Source organism: Odontesthes bonariensis, chromosome 10 (genome assembly GCF_027942865.1).
Source record: "Odontesthes bonariensis isolate fOdoBon6 chromosome 10, fOdoBon6.hap1, whole genome shotgun sequence".
In the NCBI taxonomy this organism is placed as follows: domain Eukaryota; kingdom Metazoa; phylum Chordata; class Actinopteri; order Atheriniformes; family Atherinopsidae; genus Odontesthes; species Odontesthes bonariensis.
This window is the reverse complement of record NC_134515.1, coordinates 23863961-23888165: the sequence shown is the minus strand read 5'-3', so window position 1 is coordinate 23888165 and position 24205 is coordinate 23863961. Positions and strand designations below refer to the sequence as shown.

The following is a 24205-nucleotide window of genomic DNA, read 5'->3' as shown; positions in this document are numbered from 1 at the left end:
GTTGTTGTGTCCAGGTATTGATAAAGCTCAACAAATTGAAGCTGAAATGTTCTCCTAATGCAGTTCAACAGTGTTTTGGATAGTGGTCAAGGATTACAAGCTGTGTGAGAGCAGTATGGCTGGCATTTGACTCTCCTCTTTGCTTTAAAGATTAGTGTATAATGCTGCTGTTAAGTCGGGAATTCGAGAGGTGATTTGATTGTGTTGCTTTGAGCGTCCAGATGCTACTCTGCTGCAGGACATCAACTCACATGGCTCTCTTCATGACTGAGACAGGCTTTAAAAGGCCATTGTACTCCAAATTTTGATGTGGAATGTTCATTTGTTCATTGGTCCACAGGACATGTTGGATTCTTCACGTTTTGCATGTAATGCCAGAAAGGTGAAAAGACATGGGAGAGAAGAAAATGGTTTCTCAATGGCCCAAAATTTTGACATAGATAAAAAAGATTGTAGGCCTGTATAAAACTGATGTTTTTGCATGTGCTTTTGGTTGATTGCATCCATAATTCCTTACTAACCAGCTAAACTTTATGGATGATGTGAATTTAATCAAAAATAGAGAAAAATTAAGCAACACCAAACAGCATGACCATACTTTACACACTGTATCACAGTGCAGCTGTGGTGGGTTCATGTGAGAGAAGAGGAGGGAAAGCACCATTGTTGAATGAAAGGAAATGAGATGGAAGGGCTAAAAACATGCAGTAATTAGATGAATTAGAAAGAATAGGAAGCAGGAAGACAGAAGAGAAACTGGACTAAGGGAGGGCAGAGTGAAAGAACCAGACTCAGCCTCAACTTTGAACTGCAGTCAAGTTTATTAGGACAATGGGGAAAAATTAGGCAGCAAAAATGTTCAGTTGCTGGAGACAACCAACTACTGATAACTGACAGAATAATCCTAAAATAATGTCACTATAACTTTTCCCAGCAGTGAAACAGGTAAAGACTAATAAAGGCTCTCATGAGGAAGTCACATCTGAGCCTCTAATCTTTGCTCCATCCACCAGCTTTTTCTAATTCATGTATGTGAAAACAAGAAGTTAAAAGCTTCTCTCAGAATAAGGAGTTGTGACAGACTTGTTGGATAGCTCACTACTCGGTATCACTTTTGCAAAGATTTGAAAAAAATCTGTTTTTAAAAAACAGGCTTTAAATACATTTTTAGTCTCATAGTTGGTATTTGGGGAATAGACCAGTTGATTTGTCATTGACATTTGGCAGCCACTGTGCATGCAACGAGGCGAAGCAACAAAAGTCTATAACTCTGATGCAAAAGTGATACGGTGTACAATTCAGCAAATATATATAGCTTTCGTTCCAACTGCAGACAGTTTATGAGCTATCTGAGATATAGAAAATTCCCTCTTTTGTGGCCTCATCAGGAGGAGTTCTTAGCCAAACTGAGAGCGCTCTGATAGCCATCTACCACAGGTAAGGTACTAGCTCCTAATAATAAAACAATTAAAAAAAACAATCTGAAAAATAGATGTATAAAATTCTAATCTAAAATTTGAAATTGAATAAAAAAAAAAAAAGAAATATTTACATAAATAAGAAACACAAAAACAGAAGTATTGCTCTGTTAATTAGAAAAAGATATGGCCACATAAACAAACACACTTACTGCACAGTTAGGAGTAATTAATACGGAGGTGTTGCACTATGGAATGTAAGTGATTAACAGCTCCCGGGAGGAAAGCTCTGCATTAATGTTCCTTCAGAGATTTATGGTGCAGAAACCTCCCACTAAGGGAGATTCATGGACTGACAGATCTTGACCAGGAGGTAAAATGGATTGGCTATAGCATCTTGCTTTTTTTCCACCACTTGTACTTGGTCGAGGGGGCCTCCCAGGACGGAGCTGGCCTTCCTGATTAGGCCTTCCAACTGCATCTTACGCATCTAAGTTGAACAAAAGTATTTCCTCTGACAGTTAAATGATTTAAGTTTTTAATTGAAATACAAACTAATTTATAATTGTAAATAATCTGATGTGATATCACGGTTATCAATATGATTGAGCTCTCGCAATCATTGTTTTTTTTGTTTGTTTGTTTTGTCATTTTTGCAGTGTACTCTTTGTCCTCCCTTTTGATGTCTTTGCCTTTTATTTCTCTCATATTTTCTTTCTCTTCTTTCTTTTTTACATAACCAAGTTCCACTTAAATAAGGTCTAGTTGCTTCATTACAAGCTTGTGACCATGTCTTCTTATGTTTCCCAGTTCTTAATCAGACATAATGGGATACTGTACACCTTGTTGCCCTGCGCTGCATTTGCTTGGTATGCCATAGTCCATTAATTGAAATTTACCAAAAAGGGGTTAAGGCAAATTTAGATAGTCAACAACATGGGAACTCATTTGTTTAGCCAGTCACTATGCCTCTGGGAGCAGTGGAAAATATTCCTGGGCATCCATTGTGGCCAATAGAGACTTGAATGATGGATTCCAGATAACTTGGCAAACCCAGTCCATGTACAGGCCTACATGTATCTTAAGGCATGCTAATAATTTTGATAAAAGCTAATAAGATGAGGAATCACTGTAAGGCAAATGATGGTTTCAGCATTCTGTTTTGGCCAGTTTCTCACCTGCAGATTCTTCTGATACATATGCAGAATATGTTTATATGAATCAATTTTTTTTTTTTTACAAGGCCTTCAATTGAAATCTGACAGCATTTTTAGAAAGGACTTTTTAATGGCTGTTATGAACTGGAGAAGGTATTACAGATAGAAAGAAACCTATTTGAGTGCACATAAAAGCATGTCCAACATGAAACCAAATCAGATCCTACCCTGGTGCAACTGAGTGAAGAGTTTAATCCTATGCTGCTGTCTGGTATTTTCGTGTTTCAGGTGATGGAAACCCCAAAGAGAGCAGTCCTTTCATCAACAGCAGTGCAGCCACTGATGTGGAAAAAACCCAGCAGTATGACGGCAAGAATATGGCTCTATTTGAGGTGGGGACAGTTCTCACTGGTGTTGTAAGGTTAGAGATGTAAATGTGTGCGAGCGTTTTACAGCTGATGCAGACACTTATTTGTTACCAAAGATTTCCGGTCTCATATAACTGTCTATATACATGTTTGTGCTGCAGGAGGAGATGGATACCAGTCCAATGGTTTCCTCCTTGCTCAGCACTCTGGCCAACTACTCCAACCTGCCAACTGGCAGCAAAGAGCATGAAGAAGCAGAAAATAATGAGGAGGGGGCACGTCCATCTAAAAAGCCGGTCAAGGTAGAGCACTGCATCTGATTTGTTCTTGTCTACTCTGGGGCAACAAGAACTAGAAGACCAACATTATTGTTGTGCCTGTGGTTGAGGTGGGAGAGTAGATTTGTTCCATTTAGAAGATTGGTGGTTCAGTTCGCCTACATCTTTCAAAGTGTCCTTGGGCATGGCACTGAGCTATCCTAGATTTCTTTGTAGGCGCTACAACAACAATCCCAAAAAAGCTGGGATGCTGTGTAACATGTAAATTAAACATAACAGATTGTTTTGTTCATCTCAGTTTTGTCACAATAGAACATAGAAAACCTGTCAAATGTTGAAAGTGAAATATGTACTATCTTTATGAACATTTTTAATTTGATGGCAGCAACACATCTTTGTATAGCATCCCCTCTTCATTTCCATTAATGTGTTGGAACTGAGGTGACCAGTTGGTGGATCATTGGGAGAAGAATGTTCTTCCATTCTTGTCTGATGAAGTTTTTTAGCTATATTTTGTATTTTATAATAAGCCCATTTTTTTTCAGCTGGTGAAAAGGCCTGGACTTCAGACATTTGTGACACATCTTAGAAATGTCCTTGCTGATAGAAGTTGATGAGGCCTTATGTACAACTGGGATGATGGGTGCAGATTGGAACAATCCTACTGACAAAAAAATGGAAAGTTAAACACAAAACTTTCATGTGAAAAGGATGTGAACTTCTACTGCAAGTTCTCAATTGCTATTTGGACAAAACAAGAGCAAGATCATAGCACAGAGAGGTCATGCAAAGAAACAGCCCGTTTTTGCACATGTGCAAACATGCTTGTGCTGATTTATGAAATTCACCCTGCAGTAGGAGACAGAGGAGGAGATTTATGCTTTCCATCACGAACTGAGTCAACTCGAAGAGCATCACTGGCATCTCAGCATCTTTTCCCTGTGGACAAAATACCAGCAGTGACTTTCATCTGTCCATTCATTTTTCACTTCCTTATTATCACACACAAACTAATGGCTACAAACTGATCACCTGACAAAACAATGAGGAAAAGGGAGAATAAACAGTCATCTGCCACTTTGTATACTTAGAGGAAACAAATTTCATAAACTAAGAGCTCGCTTTTCTCTTCGCTACAGGATTACTATGTCTTTGTGTTGAAAAAAAATAATCCTCTTTCTTTTGAAAATCCTAGTGTCGTAAATTTCAAAAGCAAAATAAGAGACAGAGATCGTAACCCTCATTTCAAGCCTTCCTTGTGTGATGTAAGATTGGCTATTTTAAAGCAAGACCTGAAAACACTTAACTTATTTTTCACATTATATGTTATTTGTGTGTGTGTGTGTGTGCGTGCGCATGTTTTCCAGGCACCTCAGCTTGGCACGCTGATGGGAGTGTACTTGCCATGTATCCAGAATATTTTTGGGGTGATCCTCTTCCTGCGGATGACTTGGATGGTCGGAGTTGGAGGCGTGTTTGGCTCTTTCATAATCGTCTTCATGTGTTGCTCTACGGTGTGTGTTAAACTGCTGATGTTCCTGCTGTAAATTTTGAAGATCGAAAGATCATGATCAACCTATCAAACTTGGTTCCTGTGTACAACACAGAGCCCATTATTGGAGTAGATGTGTGTACAATTCAGTGTGCAGATGGTGAAGATGACATTAAATCTGGGCATAAGGCATTCTGCCAATAAATCCACCAGCACCACATGCACCCTGTCAGTGGCTGCTGCTTTATCAACACTGTACTCTCAGTTTTACATATAAAAAAAGAAAAAGGAAAATATCTTCCTTTAGATAAAGGGATATTCACTGAACCTTGAATATGATGATTTTTAAAATATCTCCGTACCTCTGCTGTCAGATGAAATTAAACTCTTCAAAAATATGATGTAAGCAGCTTGTATTCTTAGGTAGGTTTAGCATCTCTTCGTAAATACTTTTTGTGCTCTTAAAAATACAGGAGTAGGTCTGTTTTATGCCATAATTTATACACAATGTTGTACAGTGTTGTAAAATGAATATTGTAGAGAATTGAAGTAATGATTTTAAACCAAACATATCAAAGAATGTGCAGAATTAACTATGTGTTTAATAATGTAGGGGAAAATAAAAAGCTGGCTTGCCTAATGTTCTGCAACAGTTTATTGGAAAGATTGATGGGTACTGGCAGAAAAGGTCTGGCGAATTCAAATGAAATAACTAACATAAAGCCACATGAGAAATATAAAGCAACCGAATGTTATTTTTATATAGTATGTCTGACACGGTTGGGAAGAGTTCCCTCTGAAATTCAGTGCAATAAAAATGTCATGAAGTAGAAATGCTGTGACTGCTCGCAGAGACATTGTGCTGAAATGCACAGAATCACTGGAGAGACGTGCTAAAGCAGAGTTTCTGTCAGCCTTACAAAAACAAACAAACAAAAAACGATTCGTTAATGAATGAATGTTTTTTTCTGCTCACTTTCTCAGTTTAAGACATCGCTTTCGGCCATACTTAATTTTGATTGCTCATCTGCGACCTCTCAGACTCCCATAATAATCCTCTGATGTCTGCTGCTGTTTTCAGACCATGCTCACAGCCATCTCCATGAGTGCCATTGCAACAAACGGAGTCGTACCAGGTAACAGATTACCAGTTAGTTTGTTTGTGTGTGTAAGAGCAGTGCAATAAATCCTGTGTGTTCGTTACCCACAGCTGGAGGTTCATATTATATGATCTCTCGGTCTCTGGGGCCTGAGTTTGGTGGAGCTGTTGGGATTTGCTTCTATCTGGGCACCACATTTGCCGGTGCCATGTACATTCTTGGCTGTATTGAAATTCTGCTGGTACGTGGACATAATCATCAAATAGCATTTTTCAACATGTTGCTTCCTGCATTGGTTTTAAAGACCTTTGAAAAGAGATATTTGTATTCTTTCTTTTTTAAGTGGGGTTGTATGTAGTACTCGTGAGTAGTTAGTGTCTTCCTGTGAGATAAACTGCAGTCAGAGTCCCCTCAGTTTTGAGGAGCAGAAGACTTCCAGAAGGGTGACATAAAGCTAAAAGCTACTGAGAATGAGGCCAAACACAAACTTTAAAAAACTAATTGTTGTTCAAGCAAGAACTACATTATGCACTTTTTTTTACACTGCAGCACTTCTGCATCATTGTGCCAAGTTCTGTTTTCTTTTTCTTTTTTTTTTTACATAAAGTAAGTGAACATGAAAATATTTGATGAAACATTCCAGCACACTTATCCATTTTCTAATTTTCTTCAATAATTTATTTGTACTTCAACTCTTCTTCATCAAACTTCTCTACATTTTGCCTCAACTTCATCATTCCTTCTAATGCCTGCTGTTCTCCCTTTGTCTACTCTTTCAGATTTATATTGTTCCTCAGGCAGCCATCTTTCAGATCGAAGGTGTTGAGGGGCCAGAGGCAGAGTTGGCTCTGCTCAACAATATGCGAGTATATGGCACCATTGTGCTGAGCTTCATGTCGCTGGTGGTGTTTGTGGGGGTCAAATATGTTAATAAACTGGCGCTGGTCTTTCTGGCCTGCGTCATCCTCTCTATTCTGGCTGTTTATGCCGGAGTCATCAAGACCGCCATTGATGCCCCTGTCTTTCCGTAAGTGATGCTGTCATTCATAGGTCACTGGTCTGGGGAGATGTTCAATTGGGTTACGTGATGACACAGACTTTTTCTGGCTGTCTTTGCAGTGTCTGCCTCCTGGGGAATCGAACTATTGTCTCTAAAGCGTATGACATCTGTGCGAAGTTCATCGAAATAGACAATGAGACTGTCACCACCAAACTGTGGAGGTCCTTCTGTGATTCTGAATCCCTGAATGCTACTTGTGATGACTACTTCACCAACAACAACGTCACAGAGATACAGGGCATCCCAGGGGTCACTAGTGGTATCCTAGCAGGTAGGATTATATTTAAAATGGGTTTCTATCACTCATCAGAATGACGGTTTGATGCCAACTAAATTGCAGTGCAGCTTTAAGAATAATTTAGCATATTTACTCATTTTATATGCATTGGTCTCCCTCTCTTTTTGTCAGAGAATCTGTTTGGAAACTACCTTGAAAAGGGGGTGATCCTGGAGAAGCGTGGGGTTGTATCCACTGCAGATCCTGATAGTCCCGCACTCAACACCAACCGCTATGTCCTGGCTGACATCACAAGCTTCTTCACCCTGCTGGTGGGAATATACTTCCCATCTGTAACAGGTTAGCATTAGAGAGACGATTAAGGTCTCTCAGAAATACTCACTTAATAAAAAACATTATTTTGAATCCTTATAACCATGTTTCCCACAAAAAAAAGACAGGAAAATAAGAGAGACTGGAACTTTTTGTCACTCCTTCAAAACTTCTTGATCTGGAACATTTTACCCTAACCCCTTGCGCTAAATTGAAAGAGCAATGTTCATCAAATCACATGCATTTTCTGATTTCAAAGTGACATTAATGAGGGGAAACTGTTGACGCATTTACTGCATCAGCTTTATTATCTGATACACAACTGCTGTGGCCTGGATGAAAACATTTTAAGTTGTCCAATCATGTGGTGTCATGACATAATAGATCAGTTTTCAGTTGAAAAAGCAACACTCCAGATTAGCCAGTCGGTGCAAGTGGTCGGGCCGATGCTGTTGTCATGAACATTAAACAGCACTGGTTAGTTATCACTGGTGGGTAATTTGTTCCAGAAAATCCTTTCCCCCACTGAAATAGGGTTGAGTGGAGGCATGTTGTTGTCTCTGATTTCAGACAATAAATGTTGCATTTACACATGTTTTTGCTGTCATCTTGTGGACAAAAAGAAAATATGTCATTGCAACTTGTTTGTAAAAGACTATGCAAATCTTAGCAAATCTTGGCGATCCAGTTGAGCAAAGCCAACTGACTGGTTTAGATGGTCAACTCAAGCTAAAATTTCCACCACATGGCACACTCCTCTCTCTGCTGTGTAAAGTATATCCTTTACTCACTCTTTTGTTGGCATGTCTGCTGTCATACCTTCTAAACTAAGCTGTGGAGTCACCTTTACAGCTTATCATGTAAACTTTGAGTACATATTTCATAAAGGGAGAAGTTAGTATAGATGTTCTCCGCTTGCTACGGTCTTCAAATGATTTTCACCAACAATGTGCATATTCTATATTTAATAGAATACCACACCTTCACAGATTTAAGAACAGCTGACAGGTTTATTAACCCAAGTGACACAAGAGTTAGAGCATGTAGGAAGAAGTGTTTTTTAAAAAGAGTATATATGCACAACAATTCCATATAGAGCTAATTTAGTATTGGAGTTTTGGACACGTTAATAGTACAACATGCAACTGTAGAAGAACCACTAGGTGTTTCACTTGAACAGCAGACTGTAATGCCTAAATAGAGCTAAAGTTGAAAATTAAACCTACCTTTGAACTGCAAAAAATTGCTAATAAATACTTGTCTCTACATGAAAACTGATCCAAAGGACTCCAGCTCTTTGTTTGAGTCTTTTTAAAGTTACAGCATACAGTGGCCTACACTATCAAGCAGGATCTATCACTGTCTTATGTATATTGGTGTCCTGGCAGACCGACGCCATGAGGGCACTAAACCAGATACTCAGAGAGAACTGCTATCTCCTATCAAACTCAGATGATTCAGGCTACTACCTACTATCAAATTTCCAGATACATTTTTATCAAGAGAAGATTGTCACGGTTGTTATTACAGAAGCATCATAGTTCTGTCCCTTCACCTACAAAAAATTACCCTACACAGGAAAGAGTGCTTATAAGATCAGGAAGATTATGGATTTTGTGGCTTGCCTTCACAAACATAATATACACACAGATGAAAATCCCCCAAAAAAGACCAACTAGCTTTCTTAAAACTACACAAAGTCACTATAGCTTAAACTTTACACAGTGCTGAAAGCAGGCACTCTTCCATCTGACAGGTTGGGAAAAAAAAATGTTTTTCAGGAGAACTTCTCAGAATACTCTTGCTACTTTTTCAAAGCATTTTTGCATTTGGGGCTCAGAAAATGCATTTTAATTGAATTGTAACTATTCAAACCAATATTATGTATGCTTCAGTTCCTGCACCTTCTTGATTTATGAGAGAGATTCAAAGGAGAAACAAAATATTCAAAAGAACAAGAAAAAACAACATTTAGATTTTAAAAGACTCCACAGTTGTATCGTTTTCACCTCAGCATGTAGTGTCTGTCTGTGTGAGAACTTCATTATTGTTAAACAAGGCACTGGGATATTGAGGAGACCGATAGAGAAATAAGTATTATCTTCCCTCTAAAGGTATGAAGCTTTGTCTCATTTTGCTCCTCTCATAGGTATCATGGCTGGCTCCAACCGCTCTGGTGACCTGCGAGATGCTCAGAAGTCTATCCCAATAGGCACCATAGCAGCCATCACCACCACATCGACTGTGTGTATCCTTCACTGCGCCGCGGCCTATGAAATGGAAATCATTCACGGGGCTCATTTATAATGCCGATATTACATTTACAATGTGTGATTATATTTGTGTCACATATTTTCAGCCATGTGTTCCTTAACTGTTTTCTTTCCCAGACATGTCATGTGTGGTGCTGTTTGGTGCTTGTATTGAAGGTGTAGTACTTCGAGACAAGTAAGCCTGATTATGTACATTTCTAGATCTCAAATATACCAGAATATTTTGTCCATATTCAAATCAGCTACATCAGATTAAGACTGTCCATAAATGTCTGTTCTTAAACAGTTTTCCCACTGCTTTCTATTTTTTTGACACACTCCAGCAATCATTATCAACTCATTTAACTCTAAACACTTGTTTCCTTTGGGCACTGAAACAAACATCCGTCTATATTTGGCTGTTCAGTTTTATTACCCAAGCACAGTATCTTCCTTTTTCAGTATTGTGATTTTTACACATTAAGAGGCCATGGTCAACATTTCCTGATAATATCTTCCTCTCAACATTTCTAAACACATTTTTGTACTCGATACATAGTAACCTACATTAATAATGTCTTTCCTGTGAGATCTTGTGAAGACTAGCACTCGTCTTTAAGCTTGATATAATTTTATAAATATCATGCAAATATTGAAGACCTCTGCAACTTAGAATAAATGTCCTAGAAACACAAAGTCAAATGGAAGGAGCGTTTTCTGCTAACACATAGAAAATAACAACAGTTTACTTTAGTTGTCACCTCATTGAATTAATCAATTCTTGCCAGGAATAACTGAAAATACTATTTTTCTCCAGTAAAGAATTTTAAATGGTGAGTCTTGTTATGAACATTAAATATGCAACGGCAAAATAGCACTAATGATGTTACACGATGTTCACGTATACTTTTCCCCTAAATTGCACAGCTGCAACACCTTTCAAATGCAATAGGAAATGAACACATACAACTTACCCGGTTTAACAATCACCACTGTTTCGCACCCCCTCATTTCAGACATGCTTCTCAGCAAGTTCAGTTATGTACAAAATCAACTCAACAAGCACTCAAACACTTAACAGTCACATTATTTGCATGAGAGTTAATGTATTGAGATTCTTCCCTTTTTGCGGGAACTATGTGTTCTGGGAGGGCAAGTTGTACTGCAAATCACAGTAATGGTCTCCATTACCGGTTAGGAGAGCCAAAAATGATGTTGTTGTTTATCTGGATTTTTTTCCTCACTGAGCTTCTCTTGAACTTTAAAATGCAGTTATTTTAGGTTTGGGTTCTCATCTCTTTCTTCAGGTTTGGTGAGGGAGTCAATGGTAACTTGGTGATTGGCACGCTGGCATGGCCATCTCCATGGGTCATTGTGATTGGCTCCTTCTTCTCCACCTGTGGAGCAGGACTTCAAAGTCTGACAGGAGCGCCACGTCTGCTTCAGGCCATTGCAAGAGATGGCATCATCCCCTTTCTTAGAGTGAGCATTCAAAGCATTCAAACATGTTGCTGTCATAAAAGGAGAAGCGTCTTTTCAACCTCTCAGAGTCAATGACTTTTTATAGAGACTTGCCTTTTCTCCTACTCTGTGCTGCAGAGACAAATATCACAGGATTAAAATCCCATTATATATGTACGGTATTGCAGCTTTTAAGTCTTTTTGCACTGTTGCAGGTTTTCGGTCATGGCAAAGACAACGGGGAGCCCACCTGGGCGCTCTTACTCACAGCTTGCATCTGTGAGATTGGCATCATCATTGCCTCTCTGGATGCAGTCGCCCCCATCCTCTCCATGTAAGAACAACTGTGCATGTTCACTTCTGAACACAGCCACTGCACTTAAAACCCTCTCACTGTCCTATTTATCTTCTCTGGTTTTCTTTTTTTTTTTAAGGTTTTTCTTGATGTGCTACATGTTTGTCAATCTTGCCTGCGCCCTGCAGACTCTCCTGAGGACACCAAACTGGAGGCCACGATTTAAGTTCTACCATTGGTGAGTTTATATGTCACTGCTGACTTTCCAACCATGTAGTGTATGCTGTTTAAAAATGTCCTGTAAAGATCCTTGTAAATGAAATAAACACAAAATAATGATAACCGGGCGTAGTGTGTAACAATTTGGTCGATTTACTAAGATTTCCCATCCCACATCAGTTTTGTTTTCTGGTAAAATGTGGATGTATGTAACAATATAAAAGTTGAGCCATTGGAGTTTGGGATATCTTGCATCAAGTCACAGCCACTCTTATAGAGGGTAGATAGAATTGATATGTTTCCCTTGAAATGTTGAGCACATTTAATTGTTTGGAAGGAGTGCTGAGAAGTATTTCTAAATCATTCTGCTCATGGGGCACAAATTGAGCTGCATGGCTCTGGTCAGTTTAATGTAAAAGGGACATACATAAGATGACTGAAGAGTGGAGTTTATAACCCTGCCTAAGAACACTCTTCCCTGCATCTGAAACAAACAGCAGGCCTCTGGTGTGATCGAATCTTCTTGTAACATTCACCAGTGCGGCATGCGCCTCAAATATCATGGCAGGTTGGAGCTTGTTTATCCTATCTTCCAAGGTCATCTTAGTAGCAAAAGACTGGACAAAAAAATCCTGTTTGCAAACTGTGGTCATTGTTGTATTTCAGCCAGCAGTGTGAAGCTGGCAAAAAAAAAAAAATGTGTCAGTTAAACCAATCCTATTATATCCTGTCACCCACAGGGCTCTGTCTTTCTTGGGTATGAGCCTGTGCCTGTCCCTCATGTTCATCTGTTCCTGGTATTACGCCATAGTCGCCATGGGCATCGCCACCTGCATTTACAAATATATTGAGTTCTGTGGGTAAGTGATTGTGACAGCACAAAACTTTTATTTCATTATTGTGCTGAACAGAGAATGTGCTTACTATGATTATGCTGTGAAACAGAGCTGAGAAGGAGTGGGGTGATGGCATACGTGGCATTTCGCTCAGCGCTGCAAGATATGCTCTGATGAGGCTTGAGGAGGGACCGCCACACACCAAGAACTGGAGGTCAGTTCAGTCCATCCTCAGAGTTTGAAATTCTTGTTTTGAGTTGTAATTTTAGGAAATGTTTACCAGATTTTGGTCTGTGGACAAGTGCATTGTTTCCCTACCGTACTTCTTTGTTCATTCTAAGACCTCAGATCCTGGTTCTGGTGAGTGTGGATGCTGAGCAGAATGTGGAGCAGCCCCGTCTGCTCTCTCTGGCCAATCAGCTGAAAGCAGGCAAAGGTTTAACCATCGTTGGTACCTCTGTTCAAGGAACCTTCCTAGACAATTATTCTGAATCCCAGAGGGCAGATCAGGTCCGTAACTCCATCAGATACATACACATTGTGACAGATTCACCACACACAAAGAATAACAAGTGTCACAGTCCCTGACAAAAGCCTTCTCCTTTTACTGTGTGTCTGCAGTCTTTGCGTAAGTTGATGGAGACGGAAAAGGTAAAGGGCTTCTCTCAGGTGGTCATCTCTTCCAACCTGAGAGATGGGACATCCCACCTGATCCAAGTAGGAGGACTCGGAGGTCTGAAACACAACACTGTGCTGGTTAGCTGGCCCCTGAACTGGAAACAGCCCGAGTACTACCAGCAATTTAAGAACTTTATCGGTAAGGCAACTGGTGACATGAAAGATGCAGTATCTAAGATGTTTTTTAAATTAATGTTATCTCCATGTTGTTGTTGTTGTTTTCCATGAATTTTTCCATGGGTCACAAAGGAAATAACATTTATTGGGCTAGTGAAACAAAATGCAATCTACTTAAGAAGTAAAGAGGTGAATTAATTATTGTTTTAGGGCATGTAAGTTCTATTTTGTTCTTTGTTGTAGGGGAAAAAGAACAGAATGTAGTCTTAGGAAGGCTATCAGTACCGTAGCAGCAAATAAATGTGGTCAAATCTGTCAAAAGTGCTGTGATGGATGTTTGTTGGAAGCTAGTCTGAGGTTTAGAAATGACTGTGAGCCGTCAGGAAAATTTGCCATGGGTCAGAGGGTAAAGAAATGATGTAAAGACACTGATCAGTGTGGCTTTTTGTAAACACTGATCAACCTCCAAGGCAAGAGCTGAGAAAGGGGCATTCAATAGTAGCAGTTGAACTGTCTATCTGTTTGTCAGTCAGCAAGAATAATTCCTTGACAATTGGAGAGGAGAGGATATGCGTGGGCAAACCGAGGGATCATTAAAAATGGTGGTGTGGATCCACAAAACTTTCTCAAAAACTGGGTAATAGGTAATATAATTATTCTTTATCTCATAGCTTGTGATCACTAAACATGAGACAGTGTGGACAATGTATTTGTTCTATTTACACTGATCACAAGAGTCAACCTTCTTACAGTTTTAAGACTGTTACATCAACAAAACTGTATCAACCATTTAACACAATCATTTTAAGCAGATTTGCTTCCGCTGTTATATCTTAAGAGGTTTCAAATGCTCTTGAAAGACCTAAATCATACATTTTTACAACCGATCCAGTCCTATCACATATACTGTATGTTGTTTCTTAATAGAATGTGTAGTTAAATGTACATTAGCAAAAATGTTGTGTCATAAATAGTTTAGAGACTGTGGAATTATATAGAGTACTGACAGGTTAATTTCTTTAACTGTACAAGTGCTTATAGTACATATATTGGTCAGGATCCTTTATTACAGAAGGCCATGGATCTTCATAAGAAATGTATGTTTCAAAAATCAATATTAGCTCATATGTCTTTAAACAAATCTGAATTATTATGGTCATTGTCAGCCTCTATAATCTAGTATAGGTCAGACACTCAACCTCATATGGTTTTTACCCATTAAGCTTCATTATGAGATGAATGTTTGAAGAAACATAATTGCTTTAAGATAATGAAAAAAAAGTGATGTAACTCTTTTGGCGGTCCTTCATTATTTTATATGTCCTCATTTCCTCTGCAGAAGTGGTTAGAGAAACAACTATCGCAAGTTTGGCCCTATTGGTTCCCAAAAATATCTCCAGCTATCCATCCAACGGAGAGCGCTTCACTGAAGGCCACATCGATGTGTGGTGGATTGTCCACGATGGAGGCATGCTGATGCTTCTGCCCTTCCTGCTGCGCCAGCATAAGGTGGGGGATAAAACAAAAAAAGGCTGTGAAGAGTTTAATATGATTTTGTGGGGGGAATTAAACCAGTATAAAGTGTATTTAAGCATCTTCAACATTTCGGGAAAGTGAATGTTTTGTGCCACAGGTGTGGAGGAAGTGCAAGATGCGCATTTTCACTGTAGCACAAATGGATGACAACAGCATCCAGATGAAGAAAGACCTCATCACCTTCCTCTATCACCTGCGCATTGATGCTGCTGTTGAAGTGGTGGAGATGGTGAGAGATTTGTTAGACACATCATGAGTTCACAAACAAACTCTGCCAGAAGACAACCTCTTTTGGAAACTGTTCTGTCCTGAGCAAGCACCAAGCAATTTTCTCCCATAGACCAAATCTTTTCTCCAGATTACAAATATATATATATATATATATATATATATATATATATATATATATATATATATATATATATATATATATATGCATGTACATATATAGTATATATACACTTTAAAAGTATCCGATTAGCATCCAGTTGATACATGAAAATGTGTTTTCCCCTCAAAGCTTGACAATGACATCTCGGCTTACACCTACGAGAAGACATTGGTAATGGAACAACGATCACAGATCCTTAAACAGATGCATCTGACCAAGAATGAGATGGAGAGAGAGGTAAATGAGAAAACTCATTAGTTTGTATAACTGGAATTGGCAAGAATGACACTCATTTTAGCTTTTTCATTATCACTTCATGTGCTTTAAATATCTACTCTTAGGCAGGGAAGTTGTCTGGACTTGTCCTCAGCGAGGTGGAGGAAAGCCTAATGAACAAAAATAGAAATCAAATTATAATTTTTTTTATTATTATTATTGCAGATTCAAAGCATTACAGATATATCCCGTGGTTCCATCCGGCGTAAAAACCCACACACCTTGGGGCCTCAGCACAGCACAGACGAGGGAGCCCGCGTTGCAGAAAAACCAGAAGATGAGGTAATTCAGCTGTGGCCTCTGTAAAATAAATATTTTTCTGTACTCTTATTATGTGAAAGACCTACCAAGAGCAGTTTTCACAGCAGTGTTTGACGTTTTCTTGTGACTGCTCTGTGATTTCTCACTGACTTCCAGAGGTTCACCTTTGCTGACAGGCGTCTCTTTTCGCTTTTTCACCCTGTCACACTGTCATGTTGCGTGTTTGTCTCTCAGTCTGAGGCTGTCTCCAACCCAAAACAGGTACAGCTGATCCAAAGCAAGGATGCCGCCACACCCACAAGTCCCACAAGCCCCACATCACCTGCTGCCCCCCCTGCAGGAGGTGCAGACAAGGGGAAGACAATTTTAGCAGCGACGCCAGAGTCAAGCAAAGACCTCTTCAATATGAAACCGTGAGTGAGCAGGCAGCTTCATCCAGCTCATCCCAGGAAGAAAACACAACACACTACACACACACAACAACAACAACAACAACGTGGCTTAACTGTTAATGTTTTAAAAGACACCTGTTTATACTGTCAAGTATATTTTAGGTGTGTGTGGAAGATGGAAATATGGCATATTATCTTTAATTGAATGTGATTTAATTGAATGTAATTTATCAATCGGCAATCTGTGCTTAATCTGTGCTGGATTTAATGTTTTTCAAGCAGGCAGTAAAAAAATGTTCCAATGCGAGCAGCCACAGAGTGAAAACGGTGTGTGAATTTCACGCAATATTATATTTCACAGTTGTAGCAAAAGTGACCCCAACCTGCACCAAAATTTGAATTATACTTTCTTCTCACTCTTTTTCCCATGCTCCAACTTTCCACCAAGTTTCATTCACGTTGGTTGGGTAGATTTTGCATAGTCTTACAGACAAACAGAAACACTAACAGAAACATTCCCATATTCATACCAAAGCCTTTGCAATTACCATGGTGGTGAAATAACCATTTCACAAATATCTACTCATCAAAACAGAGAAAAGAGGATGTATCACCCTCCAGTCGGCTGGAGGTCACAATACTTCATGGCTCTCCAGAGCTCAATTATGAGCCTTTCAGTCATTTTAGAGGATTTCATTTGAATACGTCCATTTCATGTAGACATATGTCATGTTCCTGATAATCAGAGGGCTCAGTGGTTAGAGTGGGTCGTCCAATAACCGGAAGGTCGGTGGTTTGAATCCCACTCTCGCTGCTCTTGGCTGAGGTGCCCTTGAGCAAGGCACCCTTACCCCCATGCTCCCCGGGCACTGCTATTGGCTGCCCACTGCTCCAGTGAATGGCATCAGTCTCCATGAGTGTGTGACCGTGTGCATGAGCATGTGTGTTCAACAGGTGCCAACCTGGATGGGTCAAATGCAGAGGAGTAATTTCGTGTTAACATTTGTGTGTACATGACAATAAAGTAATCTTAATCAGAAAAACCAATAAAATACCAATAGATGCAGCTTCCTTTGTGTGTTGGCGGCTCTCCAGTATGTAACTCACACCCCATTGTTTTTTTTTTCGTCCAATCATGCTGCAGGGAATGGGAGAACTTGTAAGTATAGACGTTTTGTAGCGAGATCTGCTGCCTGAGATGAATAGCTAAAAGGGGCGATTGGTCAACCAAACCCAGTGTGACCTTGTGTTTTCTTTGCATCAGAAACCAGGTCGATGTGAGGCGAATGAATACAGCGATGCGGCTCAATGAGGTCATCACAAAGAAGTCCAAGGAGGCTAAACTTGTCCTGCTCAACATGCCTGGTCCACCAAAGAACCGAGTGGGTGACGAAAACTGTATCCTTCACGTCACTTTCCGTTTTCCATGTTTTCATTTGTGTGTGTGTGTGTGTGTGTGTGTGTGTGTGTGTGTGTGTGTGTGTGCGCGTGTGTGTGTGTGTGTGTGTGTGTGTGTGTGTGTGTGTGTGTGTGTGTGTGTGTGTGTGAGTGTTAGCTGACGTTTTGTAAGAAAGCAGCATGAAAACAGAAACGCAAAAAGTAGGATAATATGAATCCAAAATCAAAAACATCAGTAGTACCGTTACACAACAAGTTGTCAAGCATGTCGGACACCGCTGCTCTGCAGCATGTGTACACATTGCATGTTGTTACTATTACACATACAGGTACAAAATATCTGCAGTCCTTCACTCCGAATGTCTCAGACATGGAGTTCCTTGAGGTGCTCACTGAAGGTCTCAATCGGGTCCTCCTCGTGCGTGGAGGAGGACGTGAAGTCATCACCATTTACTCCTGAGGGGCTTTAGACGGAGTCTTTAAAAACACTGGCCTCCCTCGCCTCCTTTCTCATTCCAGGAAAATCCTCCCACCACAGGCCACACCCCCACTGCAGCGTTTCCAGGTGACATCGACATCCTCACAAAGACTCAGCTGTATCTGTTACCTTTAAACCTGCGGGCAGCAGATAAGATTTTATGGTTGTTCTAAAAATTTTGCAGAAACTTATGCAAGGAAAATGAACCTTTGTAAACAGTCCTTTTTCTTTTCACTGTTTGCTTTCAACTTTTCTCTCCGGCATTCCTCAGGAATGCTCTTTCGTTCTCATTTGTACTTTTTTTTCAAATGTTTAGTGTCAATGGTATTTATGTATCTATTCTCCTAATCCTGTTTGTCTCTTCTTTTTTCGTTTGTCCTAGCATGGTTGGAACAACCAGAGTGCTGTTGATTAAACTAATTCAGTGTGTTAGATAAGGACCTTCCTGTGTTCATGTGATACATTCACACTCAGTAGGAAAGCCACTCAGTTGCAGTTTTACAACTGCAGAAGTGGGGGCTTTTTTGCAGTAAATGGATCAAATCCTGTGGATCAAACTGATTTTAGTGTCCCAAATATAGAATAAATAATAATCCAATAAAATAGACATCCGATACTGGTGTATAGTCGATGTATAATGGATGACAGATCATATACAAACATTGAACTGATTTCACAGGGATTTTAAATAATGTGATTAAGATATAGAAATATTAGATATATGTTTTACTCTGATATATTTTATTTATGATAGGTGCTTAAATAGAAATAGTTTGGCACTTTTTCGTATGTCCACTTGTCGTGGTTTTTGTTTGAAGATCGATACCGCTAACTTATTAACTAGAATCACGAGGGAACAGCTTGTCTTGTTCTGTCCAAAGGTAACTCATTCACCTGTCTAAAGCTTACAACTGCCAACAGCTCTCTGTAAAGCAGACAGAAACAAGATCTCAAGCTCTAAATTTAAAGCTCAAAGAAAGTATTTTCAATTTCAGAAATTTTTGTGGATGTTAATGTGATTGCGGTCGATGTTTAGTATGTATACAGAGTGTTTAAAAGTCAGCGAACACAGCAGGACTTTCTATATATTTGCATAACCACCACCTAAAGCATCTTCAGATTTCAGCACAACTTTCTAGGTTGGCAAAAAGAGAAAGAAATTGTTTTATCGATCATCTATTCAGATACATTATTCAATATCAAATATATGTACATGCCATAAGTATGTGAGGCTTTGCTGTCGTCATTTGCTTATAATCTCTTGTACAGAAAAAAATGCAACTAAACGTTTCCAGGAACTTTATCAGTTTTGCCCATCATTGCCCGATATTTTTTTTTTCCATCCAAGCCGTCTTAGCCTAGATGCAACAAAACAGGCCCTAACCATGCCACTACTGTTTCAGGGTTTTACAGATGGGATCATGCCCTTACACTAGAATGAAGAGTTTTGTTTTTCCAATCATAATGGTTCTCATTTTTACAAAAAAGAGGAAAAAAGCCCTGCCATTGCACACCATGTTGTCTTCAATATCCACATGATGGTGAACGTTAACCACAGAGATAGTGGCCATTAGTTGCTTCAAAGTTACGTTCGGATGTGACCTCGCAATTAGAAACCTTGCTATAGGGATGAGATTTGTTGGTTAATCACTCCTTGGGAGGTTAGCTCTTTGATTTAAATGTTCCTCCATTCATTCTCGATCTCCCTAACTCGATTGGTGAAGGCCACACTCTTCAAGGATGGTTTTTGGACCCTTTTTCAACCCGATAAGCATCAACTCTTTTTCTTATTCTCCGTGGTTTGATACAAACATCCTGTGAGACCGACTGTTGAGCGTTAGATAAAACAGGGCATCCACCCACAACTCTCATTTTTATCATTCCTTCAATAGGTAAATGAACAAGTGTAATATTGTTACATTATTTGTTTCACTGAGCTGTTTTTATTTATTTTTAGAACTAGTGTAAAAATCTGACGATGTTCAAGATCATATCTATGCAGAAATATAGAGAATTTTAATGATGCTTGAAAATCACTGCATATATATGTACGGTTGACATTTATATTTTGTAGGTATTCTTGCTTATCAGTGTCCACCAATTCTGTTACAGTATTAGTATGAGATCAGAGTACGTTACTTTATTCCGGAATAGTTTATTAGTATGGAAAGAGTATTTTCAGTATATATGGGTTTTTGTGCAAACATGATTGTATATAGTTGTTTTGATTTGTTCTTCCCCTTGACCTATTAGTGCTGTACAATAATTTGTTTAAGAAAATCTGCATCACTTGTAACTCTTCTGATATCCTTTTATTTATCGTACACATGTCATTTTTGATGCTATTTTTGAAACCTTCCCTCCTCATGATGGTGTCATCTTACAAGTGAATCATTCTGGTCAGTAGTCTGCAGAAATATAGAGTGGACTCCCTCAGTCAGAGTGTGTTTTATGTATGTTTGCGACTGTCACTGTTTCACTGAGGACAGCAGTTTACAATGTGTTCAAGACATGTGTGACAAAGCTAAAGGGAACCATTTGTATGAGGATCTGTGATTTTAGGCTAGTAGATAACAAATGAGTGTTAACAGAAGTTTTATAGCTATATAATTGGCAGTTTTTAATGTCTTTGAAAATCTTACACTATTCTAAGTTTTACTATATCTTTTGCATTCATGTACAATTAATGGTTTGAAGAAACCATTTTATATGTCTGCACAAAATGCAATAAATCTAAATACTTTTAATACAAGACTTAGAGGTATTAGTCATTTTTTGTGGAAGTGTTTGCTGTATTTGCTGTACTGTATGACTGACAGGAAACAGGTCAGAGGCTGCTGCAATTGATAATTTGTGGCTATTTGAGTTCTGCGGTGATCCTGTAAGAATTATAGCAAATTTGACACTTGAATGTTTTCAAATTGTGAAATAAATTACTAAAATGTTCAAGATCTCCTCCAGCAAGTTTCAATTCCCACCAAGCTCATCTGCATGACTGAAAATTGTAAATATTTCAAAATTTTTGCCAAGATTAAAAACTCAGGGCCTTCAAATGGCTTGGGTACGACTCTGCACCTTTTTATCAATCAAACTGTCATTGTTGGCCTTGCCCCTCTGGCTAGAACGCTACAGGGTAGGTGATGTCTGTAATAAAGGTAAGTTTAGATAACCTTGCCCTCTTCACTGCTGCAAATAGATCATTCTACGCCTTCTGAATAAGTATATCGGGCCTTTTATACACAATTTTTCCATTTGTGTTTCCTTTAAAAGAGAAAAAAAATCATTCTGGACCTTGAAAGTGTATATTGTTGCACTCCTTGCCTCTCCTTTTTCTTGTAGCAAAAGTATTTCTAGGTATTGATTCTCACCTATTAGTTTTCTCTTCCTATTAGGTTAATCACTTAAGAGAAACACTTAAGACAAAAAGCAAAGAGCAATTTGATAACTCTTTTCCAGTGAGGAGTTTCGTTTTACATCTTATAAATTGTGTTCGTGAGCAGTGGCAAAGTCTGTCTGCTATAATAGCAATAATTGTTTGACATTCATATTGTACAAATCTCAGTGAACTGCAAAATTATTTCACTTTCTTGGAGGGTGTCCATTTTTGGTGAATGGATTGGTAATGTTACCGCTCAGATAACACATTTACTTGGACATCTTGTGCAAAAATATTTAGTGTGACAACAGGAATTCAGCAGAATGCTGACATTTCAAAATGTTTTATTATGAGGGACAAAGTCCACACAGTTACATCTCTCTGGGAGGAGAATAGTGTTGTGCTTGTCTGAGAGCCTGAACCAATCTCTTTGACCTGTCTTATCTGAACAGAGATAATCCAGGCTGCAAAAGAAACAAATGCTTATTGCTCCAAAGAGTTGTCAAGATGAAGACACAGTCGGCCAACCTTCGGGTGAGGTTGCCTGTGTTTGTGTTTGTCACTGAGGTGATTATTGTTGCCCTTTATGCTGCCTTTGTCACCTACGATGAGCATGCTGATGCCCGTTTTCAGACCAACCAGACAAACCCAATGCACAATGCAGTGTACAGGGACTACCCCTTCTTTGCAGACATACAGGTTATGATATTCCTTGGCTTTGGATGCCTCCTGGCATTTTTCCGACTCTATGGCTTCGGGGGGATGGTTTTTAACTTTCTGACTGCCACGTTTGCCATCCAGTGGGCAGTTCTGGTGCAGGGTTACTTCCAGTTCTACCATGACGGTAAGATCCATCTTGGAGTGATCAATCTCATAAATGCTGAGTTTGCCTGCGCTGTGGTGCTGATATCTTTCGGGGCAGTACTGGGGAAGACCAGCCCATTGCAGTTGCTGGTTATGGCTCTGCTGGAGGTGCCTATGTTTGCAGTCACAGAGTGGGCTGTGCTGAAGTATCTGAAGATCAACGATGCAGGAGGCTCTATTCTCATTCACCTCTTTGCCTGTTATTTTGGTTTGGGTGTGACTTTTGTGCTGTACAGGCCTAGTTTAAATGAAGGTCATGCAAAGGAGAACACTAGTTACCAGTCTGACATCCTTTCTGTGATGGGGACATTGTTCCTGTGGGTGTTCTGGCCCTCCCTCAACTCAGCATTGACCCTGAAAGGAGATGACCAGCACAGGGCCATCGTCCACACCTTCATCGCCCTCTGCGCCTCCACACTCACAGCCTTTGCTCTCTCTGCGATGCTAAACAAAAATGGCAAACTCACCATTGCTGATGTTCAGAACGTGACCCTGGCAGGAGGTGTGACAGTCGGGGCGTCTGTGGATATGATGATATCGCCTGCGGCTGCATATGCTCTGGGTATGATGGGCTGCGTGGTATGCATGCTGGGTTACAAGTACCTAAGCCCCTTCTTGGCACGGCACTGCAGGATCCAGGATCAATGCGGGATACATAACTTGCATGGACTAACAGGACTTATGTCATGTGCCGCAGGGATATGTGCCATACTGATGGCTGACGAGGATGTTTACGGCCCCAGTTTGTATGAGATCTTTCCCCACAGAGCACCAGTAGAAGGAGACCCCAAGCTGAAAGAGCTCCAGATGTTGATTCCAGGTTTACAGTCAGGTTTGGGGAGGACAGCCCGCAAACAAGCTCTTTTCCAGGTCGCTGCCATGTTCTCAACGATAGGACTATCAGCACTGGGAGGCGTCCTGACAGGATACGTGTTGAGGTTACCATACCTGGCACCACCTTCTGATGATAACTGTTTTGATGATGAGCTGTTTTTTGAGGTTCCCCGAGACTATGATTCACCACTCAAACCCAGTAATTACATTACTGCTGAGGATTCTGCAGCCTGATGTGTAACATCCAAGTCTGTCGGTGCATTCATGTGATGGTAAAGATTATTGTGCTGACGGTTTGTGTGACAATAACCATCAATTAGATGTTTGTACCCATTACATTTTAAATGTGTTACCATAGTGATCACATGGAAGTTCAATCTCTTTTTCCTCTGTAATTCGTGCTGTGAGACTCACTCGTCAGATACTGCTTCAGAGAGTCAACATGAAACAACACAATCAATTGACAGAACAGACACCCAAACGGGACTGACAATAAATCCACAATAAAAGTACAACACTTAAAACCAAATTCTCAATCATTTTTTCTTGCATTGGTAAGATATAGCATACTGACCCCAAATAGGCTGCATTTGTTACTTTGATTTCAAAGAAGTTGAAAGTTCTTCCTAATATTCACTAGATGGCAACACAGAACTGTCAAGCTAATCCAACTGTGTTCTCATGCTGAAAGGTGATTTTCCTTGTATGGTTGGGCCATCAGAGGCTGTTATACACGGTCATTTGGAGCAACAAGGCGCTGCAGGCACTGCAGTAAAAATTATATTGGCTACTGGGCACTAAAGACATTAGACAGTAGATAGAGCTTATGTGAAAAAAGTCATGGCAGGGAATGTTTGATAAGAATGAAGTGATATGGATGCAGACTTGAATCTGACCACTTTACGAGTTAGAGGACAGAGTGTATCCAGATGTAAATACAAATAAAAATGCTGTCCAATATCAGGCAAATCAGCACATTTAAATGTATATGAACATGAAGAATAGTAATACTTGAAGTCATATGAAAAGAAAACATCTCCTTTCAGGGTTTTATTTTGATCCCATATGTAATGTAAATGTTATCATTCAGATACTCTCAGGAAACCTCTGTGTTTTCA

General features: G+C 39.6%; 2 protein-coding genes across 2 annotated transcripts in view; both read left to right on the top strand.

Moving 5' to 3' along the window:
* slc12a5b (solute carrier family 12 member 5b) overlaps nucleotides 1-20678 on the top strand; it is a 38614-nt gene extending 17936 nt beyond the window's left edge. Inside the window, exons 2-26 of the mRNA XM_075474747.1 lie at nucleotides 2864-2967; nucleotides 3105-3245; nucleotides 4589-4735; nucleotides 5795-5849; nucleotides 5924-6054; nucleotides 6593-6840; nucleotides 6933-7144; nucleotides 7283-7450; nucleotides 9573-9671; nucleotides 9814-9871; nucleotides 10983-11157; nucleotides 11352-11470; nucleotides 11571-11669; nucleotides 12391-12510; nucleotides 12596-12700; nucleotides 12828-12996; nucleotides 13108-13303; nucleotides 14621-14790; nucleotides 14915-15046; nucleotides 15338-15445; nucleotides 15650-15766; nucleotides 15980-16158; nucleotides 17282-17296; nucleotides 17402-17535; nucleotides 17904-20678. Coding sequence (XP_075330862.1) covers nucleotides 2864-2967; nucleotides 3105-3245; nucleotides 4589-4735; nucleotides 5795-5849; nucleotides 5924-6054; nucleotides 6593-6840; nucleotides 6933-7144; nucleotides 7283-7450; nucleotides 9573-9671; nucleotides 9814-9871; nucleotides 10983-11157; nucleotides 11352-11470; nucleotides 11571-11669; nucleotides 12391-12510; nucleotides 12596-12700; nucleotides 12828-12996; nucleotides 13108-13303; nucleotides 14621-14790; nucleotides 14915-15046; nucleotides 15338-15445; nucleotides 15650-15766; nucleotides 15980-16158; nucleotides 17282-17296; nucleotides 17402-17535; nucleotides 17904-17995 — 3293 coding nt within the window. The 3' untranslated portion in view covers nucleotides 17996-20678. The remainder of the gene's footprint in view (nucleotides 1-2863; nucleotides 2968-3104; nucleotides 3246-4588; nucleotides 4736-5794; nucleotides 5850-5923; nucleotides 6055-6592; nucleotides 6841-6932; nucleotides 7145-7282; nucleotides 7451-9572; nucleotides 9672-9813; nucleotides 9872-10982; nucleotides 11158-11351; nucleotides 11471-11570; nucleotides 11670-12390; nucleotides 12511-12595; nucleotides 12701-12827; nucleotides 12997-13107; nucleotides 13304-14620; nucleotides 14791-14914; nucleotides 15047-15337; nucleotides 15446-15649; nucleotides 15767-15979; nucleotides 16159-17281; nucleotides 17297-17401; nucleotides 17536-17903) is intronic.
* Nucleotides 20679-21896: 1218 nt separating this feature from the next.
* On the top strand, nucleotides 21897-23321 carry rh50 (Rh50-like protein). Its single transcript, XM_075475510.1, has one exon. The coding sequence runs from the start codon at nucleotides 21897-21899 to the stop codon at nucleotides 23319-23321; it is 1425 nt and encodes a 474-aa protein (XP_075331625.1).
* The last annotated feature ends 884 nt before the right edge of the window (nucleotides 23322-24205 follow it).